The sequence below is a fragment of the Cynocephalus volans genome, chromosome 11, assembly GCF_027409185.1.
Source record: "Cynocephalus volans isolate mCynVol1 chromosome 11, mCynVol1.pri, whole genome shotgun sequence".
NCBI lineage: Eukaryota > Metazoa > Chordata > Mammalia > Dermoptera > Cynocephalidae > Cynocephalus > Cynocephalus volans.
In genome coordinates this window covers 19,225,199-19,247,267 of record NC_084470.1, presented here as the reverse complement: position 1 = coordinate 19,247,267, position 22,069 = coordinate 19,225,199, and the positions used below count along the sequence as shown (strand labels likewise).

At 41.3% G+C, this 22,069-nt stretch overlaps 1 protein-coding gene across 1 annotated transcript in view; it reads left to right on the top strand.

The window, feature by feature from the left end:
- The window catches only part of CLSTN2 (calsyntenin 2), a 589,675-nt gene that overhangs the window by 213,498 nt on the left and 354,108 nt on the right, over window positions 1-22,069 (top strand). The window contains exon 2 of the mRNA XM_063115155.1: window positions 12,795-12,917. Within this exon, the coding sequence (XP_062971225.1) occupies window positions 12,795-12,917 (123 nt within the window). The remainder of the gene's footprint in view (window positions 1-12,794; window positions 12,918-22,069) is intronic.

Sequence of the window (22,069 nt, the reverse complement as noted above, 5' to 3'; positions counted from 1 at the left end):
ATGGTATGGAGGTTCCTCAAACAATTGCAGATAGATCTACCATACGACCCAGCTATCCCACTGTTGGGAATATACCCAGAGGAATGGAAATCATCAAGTCGAAGGTATACCTGTTCCCCAATGTTCATCGCAGCACTCTTTACAATAGCCAAGAGTTGGAACCAGCCCAAATGTCCATCATCGGATGAGTGGATACGGAAAATGTGGTACATCTACACAATGGAATACTACTCAGCTATAAAAACGAATGAAATACTGCCATTTGCAACAACATGGATGGACCTTGAGAGAATTATATTAAGTGAAACAAGTCAGGCACAGAAAGAGAAATACCACATGTTCTCACTTATTGGTGGGAGCTAAAAATTAATATATAAATTCACACACACACACACACACACACACACAAAAAAAAACCGGGGTGGGGGGGAAGATATAACAACCACAATTACTTGAAGTTGATACGACAAGCAAACAGAAAGGACATTGTTGGGGGGGAGGGGGGAGGGAGGAGGGAGGGAGGTTTTGGTGATGGGGAGCAATAATCAGCCACAATGTATATCGACAAAATAAAATTTAAAAAAAAAAATGGAACCATTTTATCTGATGCGCTGATACTCAGGACTGATCATGAGGATGACCCAGGGTATTTGGCTTGCAGCTTTATCATGGCTGTATATCTGGTGGTAGCGAAGGAGGAGGTTTTTTGCCTACCCTCTACTCTGATATTCCACACCTTCCCGGGAAGGAGCCAGAACTGGAGAAATGCAGGTAACAGTCCCCATAAGTAAAAAGTGAAATTGTCCTGCCAGTCCTTTCTTTCTGAAGCATTGAGAAGCAAGTGAGCATTTTGCAATGAATATACTGTAAACCAGATAATTGCCAATCATAGTCCTGAACATCTAAGGCGTGAAATGGAATTCGCAATAAAAATGTATCACACCTTCTACAGCAAAACTGATAGCATAAGCCACAAGGTTTTATTTATTAGTTTGCCAGTAGAGAAACTAAAATATGATGTTTTTATCTGAGGTTAAGGGAAATTTGCACTGGCCCATCAAATCTTCTCACTCAATTTGAATACAACATTTTAAAATATTCTTCGATGGGTTTGATGGTTAGTTTGTGATGTGTCAACTTGGCTAGGCTACAATACCCAGTTATTTAATCAAACGCTAGTCTCTGTATTGTTGTGAAGATATTTTGTAGATGTAATTAATTATCTACCATCAGTAGACTTTAAGTAAAGGAGATAACCCTCAGTGATATGCGTGGACCTCATCCAATCAGTTGAAGCCTTAATAGCAAAAATTTCTGGTTCTCCAGAAAAGAAGAATTCCGCCTCTGGACCACAGCATCAACTCCTGCTTGAGTTTCCAGCCTGCAGACCTACTCTACAGATTTCAGATTTGCTGGTCCCCATAACTGCTTGAGTTAATTTCTTGAAATCAATCAATCTATCTATCCATCTATCTATCTAGACATACACAGAGAGACATACACATATAGACATAGACATTGGTGTAGAGATGTATAGATATATCCTACTGGTTCTGTTTCTCCGGAGCACACTGAACTGTTCTCCAGGTGGCTTCAGTCTCAGCTATATTGTCTCCTTGTGCCCCACCAATCATGTGGTCCAAAGCTTGCCCCACAGGAGATGAAAACAAATGCTGCTGTTGCGTTGACCTCTGGTCAGGGTAAGAATGACCAGCCATGGTGGGAGTCTCAGTTCTTCTATCTGGAGGCCATGACCTTGTATGAGTTCCTCAAGCTCTCTGAAACTCTGTTCCTCACCCAGAAAGTAGAGCCAACGCTGCCCTTTCACAGGGGTGCCTATGAGGATTTAATGAGATTATGACTGCAAAGCCTGGCACACAGTAGGCCCTCAGGTGTGGCCGCTCCTGATTAGCCGTGTAATGGTTCTGGTCTGACGATGGCAATAACAGAAATCGTTTTAGACAATTACATTCAATAGCATAAGTTTCAAAATAAGTTAAGGGCTGGTTTTAGGGGTTAAAGATGTTTAAAATGCAGTGAAGTATGAGATATTGAAGTAATAACAATCTTGAGAAATTATAGATGTAACAATTTAGTGCATGCTTCGGTCCAATAATGTTGTTGAGTAGGTAAGACATTTTGCGTGGAAAAATGCGTTGGCTCCAAAAACTAAACGGGACCGTTAAACAATCACAGTTCCCCACTCCCTACCCTTCCTACTTTAAATGATCTTTTCCTAAATAGCTTCCAATCTTCTTCATAGTCTTAATCTAATCTTCCCAGCCCCTGGAAGTTAAGCCTAGGGCTCTGTTAGATCTTCATCCCACCAATAGTTTGGTTGGGTTATAAGCATGTCTACTTGGAACACAGTAGATCCTGCGTGGGTCCTGACCCCAGCCTATGGATGTTGAAGTTCAGAATCGAAGAGCTTTTGTTGAGGACTTAGGAGATACTAGTCGCCACTGAGTCAGCTCTAACTCAGGTTTTCATTTTATGCTCCTCCCAACAATGTTGCAGGATTGGTATTACTTCTATTTTATAAAGGAGAGTGGAGTCCTGGGAAAGTTGAAAGACTTGGCTAAAATATCTTGTTGGTATATAGTGTTGAAATCTTATCATTAATTTCAGTACGCCTTACACCAAACCTCAGGGTGTGTCTTAGGGTAAGCTTTGGCCAACAGGCTTTATCCAGATGGCTTGTGTAGAGACAAGTTAAAATCTCACTTTTGTAACACTCCATGGTACCCCAGTGAACAAATCTGCCTAGCCTTGCTCCTGGGACACATGCCAGTACCCAATGGAATATTGGCATGTGTTTCATCCCCAGGCTGGAGAAATTTAGTTAATGACTTTGAGAATACCCACACTCCAAACAATTGAGTATTTATGAATGAAAAGTGATAGATGGAAAGAAAGAAGAAAATAGGAATGGTAGATAGATGGATAGATGGATGAATGGATGGACAGATGGATGGATTGGTTGATGGAAAAAAAAATAACAACTTGGTCTTTTATTCAAATACTTTTCAACCCACTTAAAAGAGTGAGATGTAACCCCCATCTTCTGTTTTGAATGTGTGAGTCACACGCATGGGATTTGTATTTAAAACTCTCTAATTGGTACTTCTAGCAAGCAATATGCATTGCCTCTAATTAAGTAATGGTAATTGTCACTCTATGATTTGGGAGGCACACTCTCTATTTCGATGATGTAGGAAAACCTACTCATTGGAAACAAAGTGCTGCTAATTGCTTCAGATATTGGAGGGACCAGCAAAGTGAAGGTGTGCTCACATCATTTACCAAAGACTTGCCATGCGTTGGGCTCTGTGCTAGGAACTGTGTACATCATCGTGAGTAAGATGCCGTTTGCTTCTCAAGGGGGCTTGCAGTTCCATGGGAAAGAGCTACAGGGAAATAGTTAAAGGCAGTATGGTAGACCTGTGACATGAGAGCAAGCAGTGCAGGGTGACGGGAGAACAGAGGAGGAAAACTGGAGGAGGAAGGGCTTGAGCTGAATCTGGAAGGATGAGCAGATAGGAGTCAGGAGGAAGGACTGTGAGGAGAGGGGTAGACAGCACAGTGAGGGCAAAGGCATGGGTCAGTGAGGGAGCTCGGGCCGTGGGTGGCCTCACCTAATCTAGTGGAGGACAGGATAGCTGTTGGAGCATCCTAGGCTGGGAAGCACAGGATTGTATTTGTCTAGACAGGAATCCTATCCCACCCTCATCCAGAAGCAGGGGATAAAAATACTTTTAACAATACCATTATAATTTTTGTAGTTATGAATGATTTTATTGCAAGAACAGACATACACTCGAACTATTACAAGCAGAAAGATAATAGTGGTTGGGAGAAGAACTATTGAAAGGCTTCACTTGGCAACCTTGGACACCCCACCACAGCTGGTAGTGTGTGAAGGGTGGCAGGGCTGGGGCTGGCAGGCTTCCCATATCCCCTGCAGCCTCTCAGGGCGCATTTCTTCTTCTGGCTCATCTACTCCCAAATCCTGCATCTCCTGGCAGATTGGCTTTGTCTGATTTTAATTGCTTCTCAGCTTTCTCTAAACTTTGAGTGACCAACCAGCTCCAACTCCTTATAAACTTTCATCTCAAGATCTCAAGTGCTCATCACCAAACAAAATACAGTCATCCGTTGGTATCCACAGGGGATTGGTTCCCAGGATACCGAGGTACCCGAGGATCCGAAACTCTGAGGATATTTAAGCCCCTTATATAAAATGGTTTATTGTCATATAACCTACACAAATCCTCCTGTATAGTTTAAGTCATCTCTAGATTACTTACAGTGCCTAATATGTTTGCATGGATTCAATGTAGTTCTTGGCACATGGCAAATTCACGTTTTGCTTTTGGGAATCTTGTGAAATTTTTTTTTCCGAAATATTTTAGATCTGTGAATGGATGCAGATACAGAGGACTGACTCTATAGTTTCTGGGCCTGTTAAGTGAAAGTTTCAAGATCCAATCAATGGGCCAAGCCTACTCCACCCATCAATTCCCCATGGATCCAATACCCACCCCAGTCCAAGCAGTTCTACCAGGGGATCAGGTCAGAAGGGGTAGTTGGACATGGCAAGCAAAAGACCAGCCTGACCACTGGAATAATATGTTCCCTGTTAACCTTACTAGAACACTCTGCAACCAGTTAAGCATTTTTTTACTCATAGTTTACTCCTACCTAGGGAACAGTATTGCAGCTCTGAAGATTCAGAGGCTAGCAGTGGCCAGAAGGGTCAACTTTAGGATGAAATCAGAGATTTAAAGGGTAAATCATTAGCCACTTGGCCCTGCTGCTTGGATGAAGCATTAATGCACTTTCTCAGGGATGGAAGCAAGAGAAGAGAGCTGAGGAGCTCTCCTGAGAAATGCATCCATGCTCTAGTTAAAGGCACATTGGGTGGCCAGACCTAATTTTTCTGTAAATGGAGCAGAAATATCACACCGGTGTTTACTCCGCCTGAATGCAAAGACACAGGCACTTTCCAGATGATAAAACATCATGGAAAAGAGACAAGAGAGAGGCGAGAAGCAGTCCTAAGGGGACATGGTATGACAGAGCTCAGCCTCGAGAAGGGATGTGCAGCAAACAGGGATATTATTGTGTGAAGAACTGATAAAAAATCGGTTCTTCTGAAGTTACATCCAAATGGAGCAAAGTGTGAGCTGACTGACCTCAATCTATTGAAAGAAAAAGGCAAAGTATTTTGTTCAGTGAGGGAACAGATTAAATAATAATAGTCAAGCCACAAGCATCAGCACTTACTGCTTCTTTCTGCAAAGGAGATGGTTCTCCAGCATCCTGTGAAGCCAGGATTTGGAAGTAGCTCCTGGATGATTTCTGAGCATGCCAGTAAGTCCTGGGTAATGTGAATACTGTCCATCAGTCCAGCCTTGTCTCCTCAAACTTCAGTCTCCAGCCAGATCTAACTCTTCACAATTTCCCCATGGTATACCTGTTGCTTTTACCGCAGGACCTGTATCCAGCCACGGTCCTCTGCCTGGAGCCCTCCATATCCTTTATCTCTGCTGAATTTCTACTGTTCCCAACTTAGCTTCTGCTTTCTCCAGGAAGTAATCCTAAAATACCGTGGCTAGCTAGCCCTTCTCTTCTTTTCTTCCATAGCACTCTGCTCTTTCTCTTCTTACCTCCCTGACCAAACTGGTTATCACGGACCCCCCTCTAGTCTAAGAGTCCTTTGAGGATAAGGACTTTGTTCTTGCCCCACATTTATTGAGATACAATTTACACATCATAAGATTCACCATTTTTTAGGTGTGCAGTCAGATAAGTGTTGGCAAATGCTTACACACAGAGGTACAATCACCACCACCACAACCAAGATACAGAACATTTTCATCATTCCAGAAAGTTCCCATGTGCCCACTTGCAATCTAATCCCACCGCACCCAGCCCAGGCCATAGCAACTACTGATCCGTTATCTGTCCTTATACTTCCACATTTTCTAGAATGTCACATGAATGGCGCCAAACAGCATGCAGTCTTTTATATCTGATTCTTTTCACTTCATTTCACCAGTGAAATGCTTTGAAAATTCATCCCTTTTGTGTATGGATCACTAAGTTAATCTCTTTTTATTGCTGAGCAGGTATCCATTATCTGGTTATACTCTAATTTGTTTATCCATTCACTAGTTGATGGACAGTTTCCAATTTGGAAACTAAATTTTTTTCTGAATAAAGATTCTATGATTATTTATATACAAGTCTTTTTGTGCAATTTATGTTTTCATTTCTCTTGGGTAAATCCTAGGAATGAAATTGCTGAGTCGTTTTATAAGAACTGCTGAACTGTTTTCCACAGCGACTGTATTATTTTACCTTCTTACCAGCAATGTGTGAGAGTTCCAGTTGCTTCATATCTTCATCAGAACTTGATATCATCAGTCTTATTTTAGCCATACAAGTGGTGTTGTGATGATACCCCATTGTGACTTTAATGTACATATCCTTAATGATTACTGATGTTGAACATCTTTTCGTGATCTTATTTGCTGTTTGTAGATTTATTTGGGTGACAGGTCTATTCAATTTTTGCTTATTTTTTAATTAGGTTGTTTGTTTTATTATTGACTTACAAGAGTTATTTATATATTTTAGATACAAGTCCTTTATGAGATGTGTCTCGCAAATATTTTCTCCCAGTCTGTGGCTTTTACAAAGGTTTTTTCTTTCTTTTTTTTTTTTTCACTTTTATTTTGTCGATATACATTGTGGTTGATTATTGTTGCCCCTTACCAAAACCTCCCTCCCTCCTCCCTCTCCTCCCTCCCCCCCAACAATGTCCTTTCTGTTTGCTTGTCGTATCAACTTCAAGTAATTGTGGTTGTTATATCTTCTTCCCCGCACCCCCGGTTTTTTTTTTTTGTGTGTGTGTGTGTGTGTGTGTGTGTGTGAATTTATATATTAATTTTTAGCTCCCACCAATAAGTGAGAACATGTGGTATTTCTCTTTCTGTGCCTGACTCGTTTCACTTAATATAATTCTCTCAAGGTCCATCCATGTTGTTGCAAATGGCAGTATTTCATTCGTTTTTATAGCTGAGTAGTATTCCATTGTGTAGATGTACCACATTTTCCGTATCCACTCTTTACAATAGCCAAGAGTTGGAACCAGCCCAAATGTCCACCATCGGATGAGTGGATACAAAGGTCTTTTCTTAAGAGTGTTTTTTGAAGAGGAGAAGTTAATAGTTTATATAAAGTTTGATGCTATCAATTTTCTCTTTTATGGTTCATGCTCTTTTTTTTTCCTTCTAGTGAATCTTTGTCTAATCCAAGGACTCTAAGATTTTCTTTTATGTTTTCTTTTAAAGGCTTTATAATTTTAACTCCCACATTTAAAACTATGATCCACTTAGAGATAGTTTTAGTGTATGATGTGCAGTAGGATTGGGGTTCATCTTTTTGCATATGAATATCTAATTTTTCCAGCAGCATTTAATGAAAAGACTATTCTTCCCTCCCCCACTTGAATTATCTTGGACCATTTGTCAAAAATGTGTTGACTATGTATGTTTATTTCTGGACTCTGTATTCTTTTTTGTTGATCTATATATCTATCTTTATGTCAATACCACATTATCTTGATTAGAGTAGCTTTGCAATAAGTCTTGAAATCAGGAAATGTAAGTCCTCCAACTTTGTTCTTCTTTTTCAAAATTATTTTGGCTGTGTCAGTTCTTTTTTATTTTTATATAAATTTTAGAATTAACTTACCCCTTTTTAAAAAAATCCTGTGGGTATTTTGATTGGGATTGCATTCAATTTGTGTATCGATTTGGGGGTAAATTTATATCTTAACAATATTGAGTGTATCAAATTATGAACACTGTCTATTTCTCCATTAAGACCTCTCCAGGTCTTCTTTAAATTCTTTCAACAGCGTCTTAGAGTTTTTAATGTACAGATCTTGCAGGTATTTTTGAAAGTTATTACTATTTCATGTTTTTTTGTTGCTTTTGTAACAGAATTTTTTAAATTTAAATTTCTAGTTGTTCATTGTTAGCACATAGAAATACCAGTGATTTTTATATATTTACTTTCTATCCTGTGACATTTCTAACCTCCTTTATTAGTTCTAGTAGCATTTTTGATTCTATAGAATGTTTTGTATTGATGGACGTATTCACTGTGAATAAAGACAATTTTACTTTTTTATTTTCAATCTGATTTTTTTTCTTGCCTTATTGCATTAGTTAGAACCTCCAGTGCAACCTAAATAAAAGGGATGAGTGGGCATCCTGGTATTCCTCCTGCACTTAAGAGAGAACATTTACTCTTTACTATTAAGTATGTTAGCTATAGTGTTCTGTAAAAGTTCCTTATCAAATTGAGGAAGTTCCCTTCTATTCCCCATTTGCTAATAGTTTTAATTATAAATGGATATTGAATTTTGTCAAATGCTTTTTTTCAAGGACTCCCCCCTATTTTACCTCGAAGATTAAAATGTTTTCTGTGCATATTAGGTACTCCATAAATATTTGTTGAATGAGTGAAGCTGGGCTAAATATCTCTGAGAGACGAGGCCACACCTTGTCCATCTAGGAGCATGAGATAAATGTTTGAATGCTTACTCTGTGCCAGGGATACTAGATTTGCCTGCATTATCTCAATTTTCCCAACATTTCTGAGAAATAAGTATGTACATTTTACAAATAAGGAATAAGTAATGGACGTTTAAAAGCTATAACATGGTTGGGCTGCAGAAAAGAAGTCCTGTGTTTTATTACTCAGTAGTAATAAAAAGGCAATCATTAGGTTCAGGAAACAAAAAAATATACAGAGGATATTGTATACAAATGTAGAAAGGAGTTTTAGCTTTCAAATATGATGCAAGCTAAAATAGAATGTGATTCAGCCATTTGATGGAGTGGAAGAATAAAGAATTCAGTTGGTCTGGATGCAAGGTATATTGTCCTTGAAATGGCCGTTGAACCACTAAGAAGAAAAAGTAATTCTTGTACAATACTTGGCTCAATGATGAACAATATCTTCATAGTCAAAATAATGTAAATTTAAGTTATTTGTTTTCAACCCTGAGGATTTAATCTATAGACAAAGCATAGAAGACCTAATTTTGTTTACAGATCAAAATGCAAGTGTTTGCATTTTGCACATATCAACCTCGGTAAAGCCAAAATCCAGATGGATCTGAGGGAAGCTAGAACATGGGAGAAAAGTGAGAAAATTTTAGAGATGTTAGCATTCTCATTTTCTAAAATGAGAACATTTTAGAAATGTTCTCTAAGCTTCAGTTTTTCACCTGCAAAATGAGATATAAACTATAACCTCATGGGGTTGTTGTGAGGATGAATGAATATGTGTATGTAAAATGCCTAAATGTGATAGGTACCTGACTAATTCGAGCAGTGATAGAGAGGAGTAAAGGGAGGCAGGCCACTGGATAGAAGGAAATCAAGCCCACCTCCACTAATGATGGAAAAACCTTACCTTTGAAGCTGGTCTATCAACCACCTCTCCTGCAGACACTGTCAGTGCCCAGAGAGCAGGGTAGTGAGACTCAGTAATGAAAGGCTGTGTCCAGTGCAGGACATCTGAGTGACAGGACAACTCTGCAAGTGTGCCATCATCCCCATATTATAGTTGAGAGTATTGAAACTCTGAGAGGCTGCCTGGCTCACCTAGGATCGGCTGGAAGTGGATAAGCCAGGGCTGAAACCAGAAACGGTGACTGCGGATTTCATTGCGTGCCACTGAGCCAAGTGGCACAATGAATCTGAAACATTGGATGAGCTCCTGGCTCATCCTGGCACTGTGCACATTTCTAATGAATAGGCTCCTAGGTTTAATTAAGGAGAAAAAAGATTAATTGTTTCTCCAAACAGCTGTAAATTATTTACATTGCATTTGTGTTGATGGCTAATGAAAGAGCAAAGGAATGTGGGGACAGCCCAGGGTGGCTGTAATTCTTCCATGGCCCGTAGTGAAGCACCAATCTGAACACCAAAATGTGAGAATGGATGAGCCTGTTGCCCATTAACACCTGCAGTGGGCAGAGCTGCTCTCTTTCCTGGCCATGACTCAATCCATAGACAGTGATCTCAGAGGCCAAGACCTGAGAGTAGCAAGGCATATGTCTCTGCCCCACTAGGCTGCCTCTTGGTTAGTTCGTGATTGCCGTGGAATGGGTAGAAAGAGTGAAATGGTGGCTTAGGTTAAGGCTACCATCAATCCTGGAACAGCTCTTAACTGATCTGTTGAAGGGTGGTGGGGTGGGAAGGGGACAGGAGCATCACAACAGATCTGCTCTCATTCTATAAGCTCTTGCTTTGCCATGGCTATTGGAAAATTTGTAATATAATATATGAAATATACAAAATACAAGAGTACTTCAAAAAGTTCATGGAAAGATTTGCATTATCTTTTAATTCTATCTTTCTATGAACTTTTTGAAGTACCATCATTGTTGCTTTGTGTTGTTTCACCCCCCACAGATATGTCATCCCACTTCCCCTGGGTGACAGAGATGCAAAGGATTACTCAAAGCCCATCTCTTCTGAGCAGTGAGAGGCCCTGAAGCGGTTAACTTCCCTGGGACCCTCCAGCAAGAGGCAACCCTTCCTTGGGAAATTAACCCTGAATTGGGGTTTTCTCTTCCTGCCTTTATTTTCCTGACCAGGAAGTTACAGGAAGAGACATAAGTGGGGTTATAGTTTAACAATATAGGCTGGTAACTTTCAGTAAAACAAGCCAGGTGACATTCCAGTAAGGCTATCAACAAAAGCTTGATCTTAGCAAACATTCCTTCTCACAGCAATTTCTCAGTATCTTTACATAACAATCAATAACTAGTCTGTCCTTGAGTCAGCAACCTTGCTGTGTTACAAATCTTTATCTTACACCAGAGACTTATAGCCCAAGGAAAATTTCCAGTCCTCCTCAAGATCAGTATTTGAAACTACAAGGCTTTGGAAAACCAGGCCCTGTGAAGTACATATGCTTTATAGTATATTCCACACCTCATAATGTATATTACACATATGTGTGTGTTAGTGTGTGCATATGTTTTCTGGATATCATGAAGCGTGAAAGAGCTTTTGACATTTCCACTTATTAACTATTAACTATGTGGTCATCTTAGGAAGGTCACACCTTGTGGACGTAGTTTGTTCATCATCTTTACAATGCTTATGCTTACCTCATAGGCTGCTGTGGGGAGTGTTACTGTGAGTCAGGATGTGAAGGATGGCATCGGGACAACTTTGATTGGTCTAGGGCTCCCCCTAAACTGTTGTTTTGTTTCTGAAGCATCTCCTCTATATCCAGACTTCTATGAGGGTATATGAGGGACTAAGAAAGGAGAAAGCAAGCAGCTCGCAGTTGAGTAATAAGATTAATATTTTAGAAAAATTGCTGTTAATGCCAGAGTGGAGGATGAACTGGAGTGAAGCAAGACTTCCTACTGGGAGAGCAGTCGGGGGTCACTGCAGCTATGCAGAGAGTTGCTGGCTGGGCCAGAACCAAATCAGGCAAGACATACCATGGAGAAGGAATTGGCAGAAATCAGATGTTCATAGGATGAGGTTCTCACATAGGAATATTACACCAAGTCCTGGCACAAGCCTTATTTCAAGACTCTACCCGTCCTTAGTACCTGGTGATATAAGTATACTTTTATATGATATAAGTATTCATTTTCCAGGGCTTGCTCTAACAAAGTATCACAAACTGGGTATCATAGAACAGAAATTTACTGTCTCAGTTCTGGAGGCCGGAAGTCTGAGATGAAGGTGTTGGCAGGACCAGGCTACCTCTGAAGGCTGCGGGGGGATCTGCTACAGGCCCCTCTCTTAGCTTCTGGTAGTTCTCGGCTGTGGCAGCACAACCCCAGTCTTCTCGTGGCGTTCTCCCTATGAGCATGTCTGTGTCTGCCTCCAAATTTCTCCTTTTCATAAGGACATCAGTCATACTGATGGGACCCACCCTAGTGACCTCATTTAACTTGATTAACTCTATAACAACTCTATAGTCATATTCTGAGGGACTGGGGGTAAGAACTACAACTCGTCTTTTTTAGGGGGACACACTTCAATCTGTAACATATATTTGATAAGTATTTTAAGTGTACGAATTGTTCATTACACATCATTCAGCTGGTCAAATAATTGATGAGCAACTTAAATTGCTATTTAATTTAGACGATTTACATAGACACAGTCTGTAAATGATTAGAGACTATTCAAACATTTGTTGCATCTTTACATATACCTTGGTACCTATACATATATTTATGAATTATGTGTGTATATAAAATGCTGTAACTGCTCCTATTGATGGACCAGATTAGGTTGAGGTCAGAAATCCCAATACACAGCCATAATCTGCTAGTTTTTTGATTGATATGAACTTTAACTCTGAAACATCTATTAATAGATAGTAGCATTTGAGAATTAATGCTTTCAATCAATTCTTAATAATATCTGTCTACACTGGGCTTCCAGAAATAGAAACAATGGGATTTTGGTAAGGTGAAAGATCCACGGTCTTAGAGACAAAACACTGTGTTATGTCTCAGTGTTGACCCTTACCTGTATGTGCCTTGAGTGAGTTTTTGAATGTCTCTCTGCACTCCTCTGAAGCTTTTCTGGCTGTACAATGGGACAAATATGCTCTGCGTCCCTCATGGGGTGGTTAGAAGAGATCCTGTGGTTGGGCAAATGAACAAAATTAATAATATTTTTAAGGATTTTATTCAAATGATGATCTTTCTCCCCCCCATTGTTTTCTAGTCAACAAGCACAAGCCATGGATCGAGACTTCGTATCATGGAGTCATAACTGAGAACAATGACACAGTCATTTTGGACCCACCACTGGTAGCCCTGGATAAAGATGCACCAGTTCCTTTTGCAGGTGAGATGACAGCTTAGCATGGTTGGGCTTGGCTCATTTGGAGACATGTTGCAAAACCTGCACAAAGCCCAGGCTAGAGCTTTAAAGCTATTGTCACTGTCCTGTGCATCTCCTAGACCAGCCTGTGGTGTTAATGCTGCGTGCCTCTTCTTATTCCTGGTGTGGATTCTGTATCTCCTTACGATTTTTTTTCTTCATGTTGCCTCCATAGCAAGCCCCTTCTTTCTTCTTCTTCTGAGGGGTGGTAAATTGTGAAGTAGCCCCTGGAGTTGGAGAGGTTGGGCTAAGGTTCCTAGGGGAATTTTCCCCTTAGAGAGATAACCCATAGACATGATAAGGTGTGTGACTCAGTGTCCCACTAGCCACATATCATGGGTAGGTGAAGACTTGTAGCTTGGTATATTGGCAAGAGAAAAGGGACTGAAAAAAGGATCAGGGAATATTTGCTAAGGGTGGGACAGGGTCCTGCCCTTGAGCTTCCAAGTGGGTGTGGCTTCTGGCAGGGGAATCCAAAGCCAGTATCATTTTGAATCTTGTGGCTAGAGAGCCTTCTCCTGTCATCAAGGCTACCACTGCATTCTCCTCTGACCTCCTGGAAGGGCCAGGCCCTAGGAGGGATGCATGAAGAATATGGCTGTGTCACGTGTTTCCATGGATTTTGGCAAAGAGAAGGGGACAGGTGATGACAAGGGGAGGAGGGATTGAACAAAGAATTTCTGAAGATGCCTTCATCATGAGTAATATTGTTAGCATTTTATAACTGTCAGGAGAAAGACAGGAAATTTAATGAAGGTTTTCAAGATTTCCAGAAGATTGTTATATGATAGATGGGTGCCAGGCTGAGATTTTCACCATGATGAAGTCTATTCTTTCTGACAGTTTGTCTGCTACATGATGAGCTACTCGGGCACAAAAAAAATTGGCTCTTTTGCACTTCTAAGAGATAAGCTCTGCGAAGGCCTTTTTTCATTATGGGACATTATAAAGTAAGGAGCGAGCTGGTGGGTTAAAAGGGTAAAATGCAGCGTTACGTGAAGATTAACCCATAAGTGTTCTTACAGAGCGTGGGGGAGATACTCTCTACTCTAAGAGGTCGTTATATTCTATGTAGAATGATAACCACCAAGGGGACTTTCATGGTACTTAGAGTTGAGGCATTTCTGTACGTCTTCCAACCACTCTCAGAGGTCCCAGTTCAACCAAATGCCACTTGGAAATGTAAATCCCATGCTGCCTCTTCCACATAAGATGAGGTATCTTCCCCACAACTTCTTTGCCAGCCTAGGAATGCTTCAACATATCCCCTTCTTGTACAGAGCTAACATGGTATTGGGGTTAATCAGCAATTATTAGCAATCCCTGGAAATGAGATTTTTAAACAGATATTAGCAAAAATGTTTGGGTCATGGAAATGTTTGGTTTGCGTGCACTATGCGCTTTAAAAAAGAAAGACAACATTTAGAAATTGGGAGATTTAGCATCACAATGCAGGGTTCAAGTTTATTTTGATGAATCAGATCTGAAATACAAAGCTGAGCGGTGGCTTTCCTCTTTAGACTGAGCATGCGCTCCTGGCTTCCAGCCTTCCCCACAGCCTTTGTGCAGAGGCCCTCCCACCACGCAGTTCCTCTCACCACCTTCCCACCTGAATGCGTGACCCTCTTTCAAACACAGCAGAGAAACCCACTGACAAATTAAATGGGAAGAAAACGAATGCCATTAAGTCATTTCTGTGTAGTGAGGCTAACACTTTAAAAGATGAAGGATATGTCTGATTATTCATTACATTGCCCTAAATGTAGTCCTTTTCTCATCCACTAGTGAGCAGGGAAATTGAAGTTGTCAAATAAGCTGACCTACAGTAAAGTTATAAACTCTCTAATGTATAGACCAAACCAGAAAAAACTTTTTTCAAGCAAATCTGATATTTGAAAGTTTGGATTTACAAAAGATTACTTTATGGTTGCAAGGCTGAAAGACAATTAAAAGTTTCACCTGAAGAGTCACCAAAGGATTTCCTTGAATCATAAACCATCAAATGCCTTAAAAATTGAATTTGTGTTCTGACAGTTGGATGTGCCCACTAGTGTTCAGGCACATCTTGAAACTAAGGTTTGCTTCTAATCCAAGCCCTGAATAATTTTTTCCATCTGAGAACAATTTCTTTACCCCTCCTACTACTTGCAGCTTCCTTTAAAAAATCTAGCTTAATGCATCAACATATAATCTTCCAAGCTCTTAAGAGTAAAAAATAAAGGTGCTTTTTAGAATGGTCAAAGTTATTTTTCTCAATGTTATTTATGATCAGCTCTAAGACAGGACACAAGCACTAGCCATCCATCCATGCTGCAGGCATTTATTTTAAAACATTTATCTAAAAAGAAAATACTGAAGATTTATTACAGATCCGTATCATTCTTATAAAATTGAAAAATTCATATCTGCCAGCTCCATCACTCCTCCAAGTCAACTGAAGCTTTTAGTCCCGCTTATCAACTGTTCTTGTATTGTGTCAGCTTTTCCATCCCTTTCCCAGTGGTCTCTATTTCCACTTTAGCCTGTGAGGTGAGCTGTAAGCTTTGTGGAGGGCAGTTCTAGCCATACCATTTTTGCTCTGTTTTGTTTCTCTTATCTTCTCCCCTTCTTAAATTTTTTTTTAAAGAAAAATTTTTCTACACATGCATTCTGCTAAAATATCATTCGGAGTCATGTGTGATCTCAAGCCATTTTCATTTAAATAAATATCATGATTCTATTTCGTATATAAATACAAAATGCAAGGATTTAAAATTGCTTTTCTGGTGTATCTCCTGATTATGACAGTAATAAAGTGTTTATTGTAGAAACCGTAGAAAACATAATAAAGCAGACAAAAAAGCAGGAGGTGTGTGCTTTTCTTCCCTGGAGGGAGACGCTCTTAGCATTTCAGTGGACTTCCTTCCCGTCACTTTTTCTACTCTTAAAAAAAAAAAAAAGTTGTAATAATACGTCATATTTAATACTATAACATTTTTCCTGCTAAGCTAATGAAAATATACCATTTTATTAAATATTCTGTTGCAAACAATTAAATGGATGTATGATTTTCCACTTAATGAATATTTCATAGTTTACCATTCTCTCATTGATTTACAATTTATCTATTCCTAATTTTTTTTATTAGAACATATGTCTACATTTTAGATTCTATTGTTTGGGTAGATTTTGAGAATTGGAATTAATTGGTCAAGCATTTAAAAATTCCTGAAACATGTTAAACTGCTTTCCAAAAAAATCATATAAGTTTTCAGTCCCATTTACCCTCATTCCTCGTCCCCTGTGTGGCTCATTTTCATAGTGTGATTTAATGACAATATGTTGGAATAGCTGCTTACAATGGCCTTACTATCATCATCTGAAAAATAATATAAGCTTTCCAGGTTTGTTGCTTTGATGAAATTTAAAGAATGTCTATGATGCATGTTGCGATCATTTGAGATGTAGTGGAAATTAACAAATTTGAGTTTCCCATTCCAGACGCTCCTCCCTGGCCATGTCATAGGGAGATAACTAATTCACTTGCGCAGTATCTGAGCAGGCCAGCATGGGGCTGGGGCTGGAGCCAGGGCTTCTCACCATTGCTCTGAGTTCTCTTTTTCTATGAAACTGCCTTTTGATCCCTGTCCCACCTGATCAGTAAAGGCGCTGACTCTCAGTCAGTGAAAGCAAGTGCATTAGACTTGACTCACCGCTCAACCCAGCATCTGAGTTCTGTAGGCTTGACCTTCTTAGAGAATCAGATACAGAAAAATCCTTGAGTAGTAATGAAAATCCTGTCCACTACATGGCAGAAAATGATACTGAAAGCAAGCTGGGAACACCATGAACTTATTAATTTCTACCTGTGCCCCACATAGGTCTGTTAGGAAACTGCAGAGACTTTTAAATTTGAAGGGAATTAGATTGCCTTTCAGAGATAATAGGGCTGCTTATTTGTCTACACTGGCCCGGTCTGGACTTGTCTTTTGTAGGACAGGGCTGCAGAGAATGATCAGGCATAATTGTCTATCTTCTCAGGCTGGGTGAGTCTCTGAAGGCTGCCCAGAAAATTGCCTGGGACATGACTGGCCTGGTCTGATTAGCTGGTTATAGGGCTAGTTTCAGCAGGGGACGCTCATTCCTTCTTGGTTAACTCTGTTTGTCCTCCTGTTCTGTCCAGCCTGTGCCCGTCTATCTGCCTCCTTATCTTTGAACCTGCCCAGGGGCCTTGTTTATGCCTCTGGCCCAGTAGGTGCCTGATGGCAGAGAGCCTCCCAGAGGGCTTGGTATAGCCATGGTGTCTTATGGTGAGAAGGGAAGGCAGAGATTGTGATTGTCACAGGTTTTGAAGCAGTCACACATGGTTTTACATTTAGGCTCCGCCAGTTACTAGCTGTACGATCTCAGGTAAGTCACTGAACTCTGAAGGGCAGTTTCCTTATATTGAAAATGGGGGTAATTGTAGTACCTCCTCCTGGTGTTAATACGTGGACTAAATAAGATACTAATGCAAAGTGCCTAGAGTCCTCTCTGGAGGCCAGTATGTACCCAATTAATCATAGTTCTGATAATCATAGCAATGGTAATAATGAGGGTAATCAGAGTAATTGTAATTCTTATTATTATCAATAAGCCACGAGAGTTTGATTCATTTTAGTTTCATTACAATGGTGCAGTTAGAATCTGTGACGATGATGTTAAGGGAAGGAGAAAAATAAATTTGGAGTTTGTTCTAAGGCTTCATGCAGTCCCTCACTTGTACCATCGAGAGATGCTGCCTTGATCATTTGGTTATATGGTGGTGTGGGACAATCAATTAAATAAAATAGGAAAAGTAGTTTGAAAATTGTGCAGAACTCTATAAGTAAATATCAATCAGTTGGAAATAACTTTCCTTGCATTCTGCTTGTAATTTATCCCTGTGGAATAATCTATTAATTGCAAGATATTACTTAAGTTTCAGCATAATTATGCACCATATACATGTATCAATTTATTCAAACATTCTGCTGTTTTTGGATATTTAGGTTGTTTATAATAGTTTTCCATGTTTTTAAAATAAATTTTCTTGGGCAACTTTGAAATGCCTTTCTTATACAAGGATAGGAGCCAAGATTTATTTTTGTGGTTTAGTTCACAGACAGTGAGTACAAAAACAGATGTGTTTTTTTCCAGTGACAGGTTGATTGTGTTGTCAAACATTTTGCTGATGTAACCTGTGATTGCCCAATTTTAGAGCAGATTGAGGGGTCCAGAGTTGATGGGGAGTGAGACGTGGACATGCATTCCTCCACCTGTCTGCTACCCGTGGGAGAGTGCTCAGTCTTGTCCTCAGATTTCAGGCCTCAATCTCTGTGGCAGATTCTCCACTCTCACTGCAGCGACTCTGAACTAAGGGTTTCCAGTTGTAGGCAGAGTGTGATTTAAGAACTCACAGGAGCAATGCAGAAATTGCTTTGAAGCTGAAAGCAATTGAGGGTGAGGGGACAGCAGCCAGTAAATAAGCTGAAAGCCCTGGCCAAGTTGATGCTCGTGACCTGTGGGAGGATAACAATGAAAGGTCCATTTGTAACTCCAGGAGCAGCAAGGCTATTGCAGTGGCTGCACCTATGCACCTGGTCCTGTAGGTGCTGGAGGGGTCTGCCAGGCAGACTGGGAGAAGAAAGCCCTGATGCATCCATCACTCTGGAATGAAAGTATTTATTTGGCTCTGTTCCTTTGTTCTCTTTCTTCTGCCAGGTTGGCAGCTTCCAGCTTTGGCAGTGATTGATATGGGGATGAGGGGGTGTTTGGAGTCCTCTCTAGCTGTTTCTACCAGAGGCACTGCATTCACTCCAATTTTTCCCTTTCACATTTTATACTGCACCCTCCTACCTGCTGATGGCTGACCAGCTCAGGAGGCAAGTGTCAGCACCATTGGGGTGGACAGGGGCTGTTTGCATAATGCTTGGACCCTGGAGCCTGGGACACAAAGCCCTTGCCTTGCTGAGAAGACAACAAAACATTTCTCCTGACACAGAGATGGTTGGTGAGTGACCCCTTTCTAGGGTGGAGATGCTCTTCTGGAGTGAGAATGCAAAGCTTCCCATCTCCTCTGCTGCCCATGAGTTTGGGGGCTTTGCCCTGATTTGTTTTCTCTCACCTCTAACAAATTCTTCCAAATCTTCTCATGAATTATCATCTTTGCTTGCCCACCAATAACTGTCTCTGTGTTCCTGAGGCTGTCTGTGTAGCCCCTGCTGCTTGGCCTTTTTTGTTTTTTGTTTGTATTGAAGATATGTGTATTTTTGCTATGTGGCATCTCAGCCCTGATTAGTTCAGGATGGTTCATCATCTGAAAGACTCTACTGTTCACTTCTTCTCCGTCATGTTTGCTGCTTAATCCTGGCATCCCAGGCCTCTCCACAGGGTCTTGGTAGGAGAGGGTTCGTTGATGGCAGCTGGAGACCCCATGAGTGTGACACAGCTCCTCCTGTGCTGAATGATCAGAGGTGGGTTCTGAGAGCAGGGAGGCTACAGGGGAAAGCCTAAGGGGGTGCCCCAGGGGGTGTCAGGGAAGGGATTAAGAGCCAGGGTACAGAGGAAGGAGGACAGGAGCAGGCTCTGGTCAGCAAGGGAGTGGTGGAAAGTGACAGTCCCTTGTAAATCGAGCAGGGCTGGGCTCCATGGTCCCACTGATGGGAGGAGGCGAGGGAGGGGTCTGCAGGGGCTGCCCCACCCATCTGTCAGTGGTCTTGACCCAGAACTTTTGGACCTTCTCAATGAGATGACTCTGCTTGGGTTCTGTTCTAGGTCAAACTAATGTTTAAGGGAGAAACAGTGGATACTTCAGTAAGTTTGAAATGGGACATTCAGGGAGGAACACTATCCTGATCTGCCTGGAACTGAAGGGTTTCCTGGGATGTGCAACTTTCAGTGCTCAAACCAGGCAGGTCCTGGTAATCCAGAGTGAGTTGGCCACCCTAAAAAGAGAGATGTGGCATCCTGGGTTAGAACATTTGAGCACCAAGAGATAGCTTGAGGAATTGCAAGTTTGCTGGGACTCTGAGTTAATGACCATCCCCTACTAAAACAAGATGAAAAGTGAACAATGAAAGTGAACAATGAACTATTGCCAGCTCTTATGGTAGCCGTGCAAATTATTAACAGGAGCCCCTTCTTCCTAATGGACACTGTCCCACTCCAGAGCACATAGCCTGGCAAGTGGAGAAAGAGGTGGATTTCGGCCCCTCCTTGTCCCCTTGGTCCATACATACAAACTTGTTCAGAAAACAGCTTGCACACAACGGGCACTGACAATCAGCTAACATTTATAGGTACTACATACCAGGCGCTGTATTACACACATTATATCACTTAATTTTTACAACAATCCTCTGAAATAGGCATTATTATTATCCCTATTTAATAGGAGGGACCGAGGTTATATAATTTTCCCAGTACATAGTAGTAATGCTACAGCTGTAATTTCAGCCCAGATGCCTCAGTTAGCTATGTCTATGCAACAACCGCACCAACTCTTTGGAGCACCAAGCAACAGCCATTAGTTCTTTCTCATGCGTCTACCTGTTGATTGGGCAGCTCTGCAAATCTGAGCCAGGTTCACCTGATCCTAGTGGGGCTTGTTCACGTGTCTACAGGCAGCTAGTGGGTAAGCTGACTGGTCTGGGTAGCCTTGGCTGTAATGACACTGTTTTCCCCCACATATTCTTCCAACAAGCTGGCCTAAGCACGTTCCCGTTGTGATTGCAGAAAAATAAAAAAACAGAAATGTGCAAGCAGTTTTGCAAGAAGCTACTTATGACAAATTTGTTACTGTCTCACTGGCTAACAAGTCACATGGCCAACCTGTAGTCAGTGTAGGAGTGGACTACCAAAGGGCATAAAGGGATGACAAGTTAGGGTCATCAATGTGGTCATTCTATCACAGATTGCCTATAGGCCACCAATTTTTATATCCCTTCCTCATGTAAATACACTCACCTCTACCTTAGGACCCCCAAAGCTTGTATTCAATCGTGGCATCTGGTTTGAAGCCCGAGATTTCATGATCCTCATCAGGACTGGATACAGCTCCTTTTGATCTAGAGACCTGTGAGATGAAATGATACATTATCTTTCCCTGCATACCCACCAGAGGAAGGAAGATCTCAGTAAACACTCCCATCAAAAAGACACAGCAACCACTGGTCTGGCCCGCAGCAAGTCTGACATCCTGCTGGAAAAATGTTGCCGGGTCCGCCCCATTTAGACAGTGGTTCTGCTCCCTGAGAGGGGCTCCCTGTCCATTGTTCCCTACTGCTCCCTGTTTACCACCCCTCTCCTTCACCACCATTTGGTCCTGCTCCATCCCAAATCTGGTGGACTCAGCAGGAATTGGCATAGTGCTCCTGAGGTCCGGATCCTGGACTCAGTCCCTGGGGAAACTCTGTACTTCATTTGTCTCCACATCAGTGTCCAACTCTGTCCAGCCTCAGTGAGAGACAATGGGTCAAACCTGGAACTCCAAACTGAAGGCTCCATACACAATAAATCAGTGAAAACCAAAGATGAAACAAACAAAAAATTCCAAACCACCTTTTTTCTGTTGGAAAACCACGCAGAAAACCTATCAAGCTCCAGGCTTAATATCCTGGGGTAGCAGGGATGCCAGATCTATGTCGTGCCTATTGACAAGTACGATGCAAACATGTCGGTGGCATTTTCCCACTCACTGCCCCTGGTGGCCAAATTGCAAGCCACATGACCCACCTCCCTGACCAACTTTGATTGGACCTGGGGTGGGTGCCTGACTCAAGGTGGCCAATATATATAGGCTGGTTACAACCTGTGACTTGCTACCCAGATGAAAAGATCAAAATGGCCATTGGTTTCCTGTTTGCTGAGGGGCAGAGAGGTGGGGACTGTAGATGAAGCTTCCATGGCATGTGCAAATTGCAGTCATGAGCATTAGGTCAGCAGAGAGAGCAGCTGGTCCCAGGGAGAAGATGTGACCAGAGGAGAGAGCATCTAAGTGGTCCCTGAAGGGAACAGTGGCTTCAGTTCCCAAGTGGTCCTGGTGTCTTAGTGATTGTGAATTTCCACAAAATCATCCTCACTGCATTTATATCTCTATTCGATGCCCTGAGATGAGG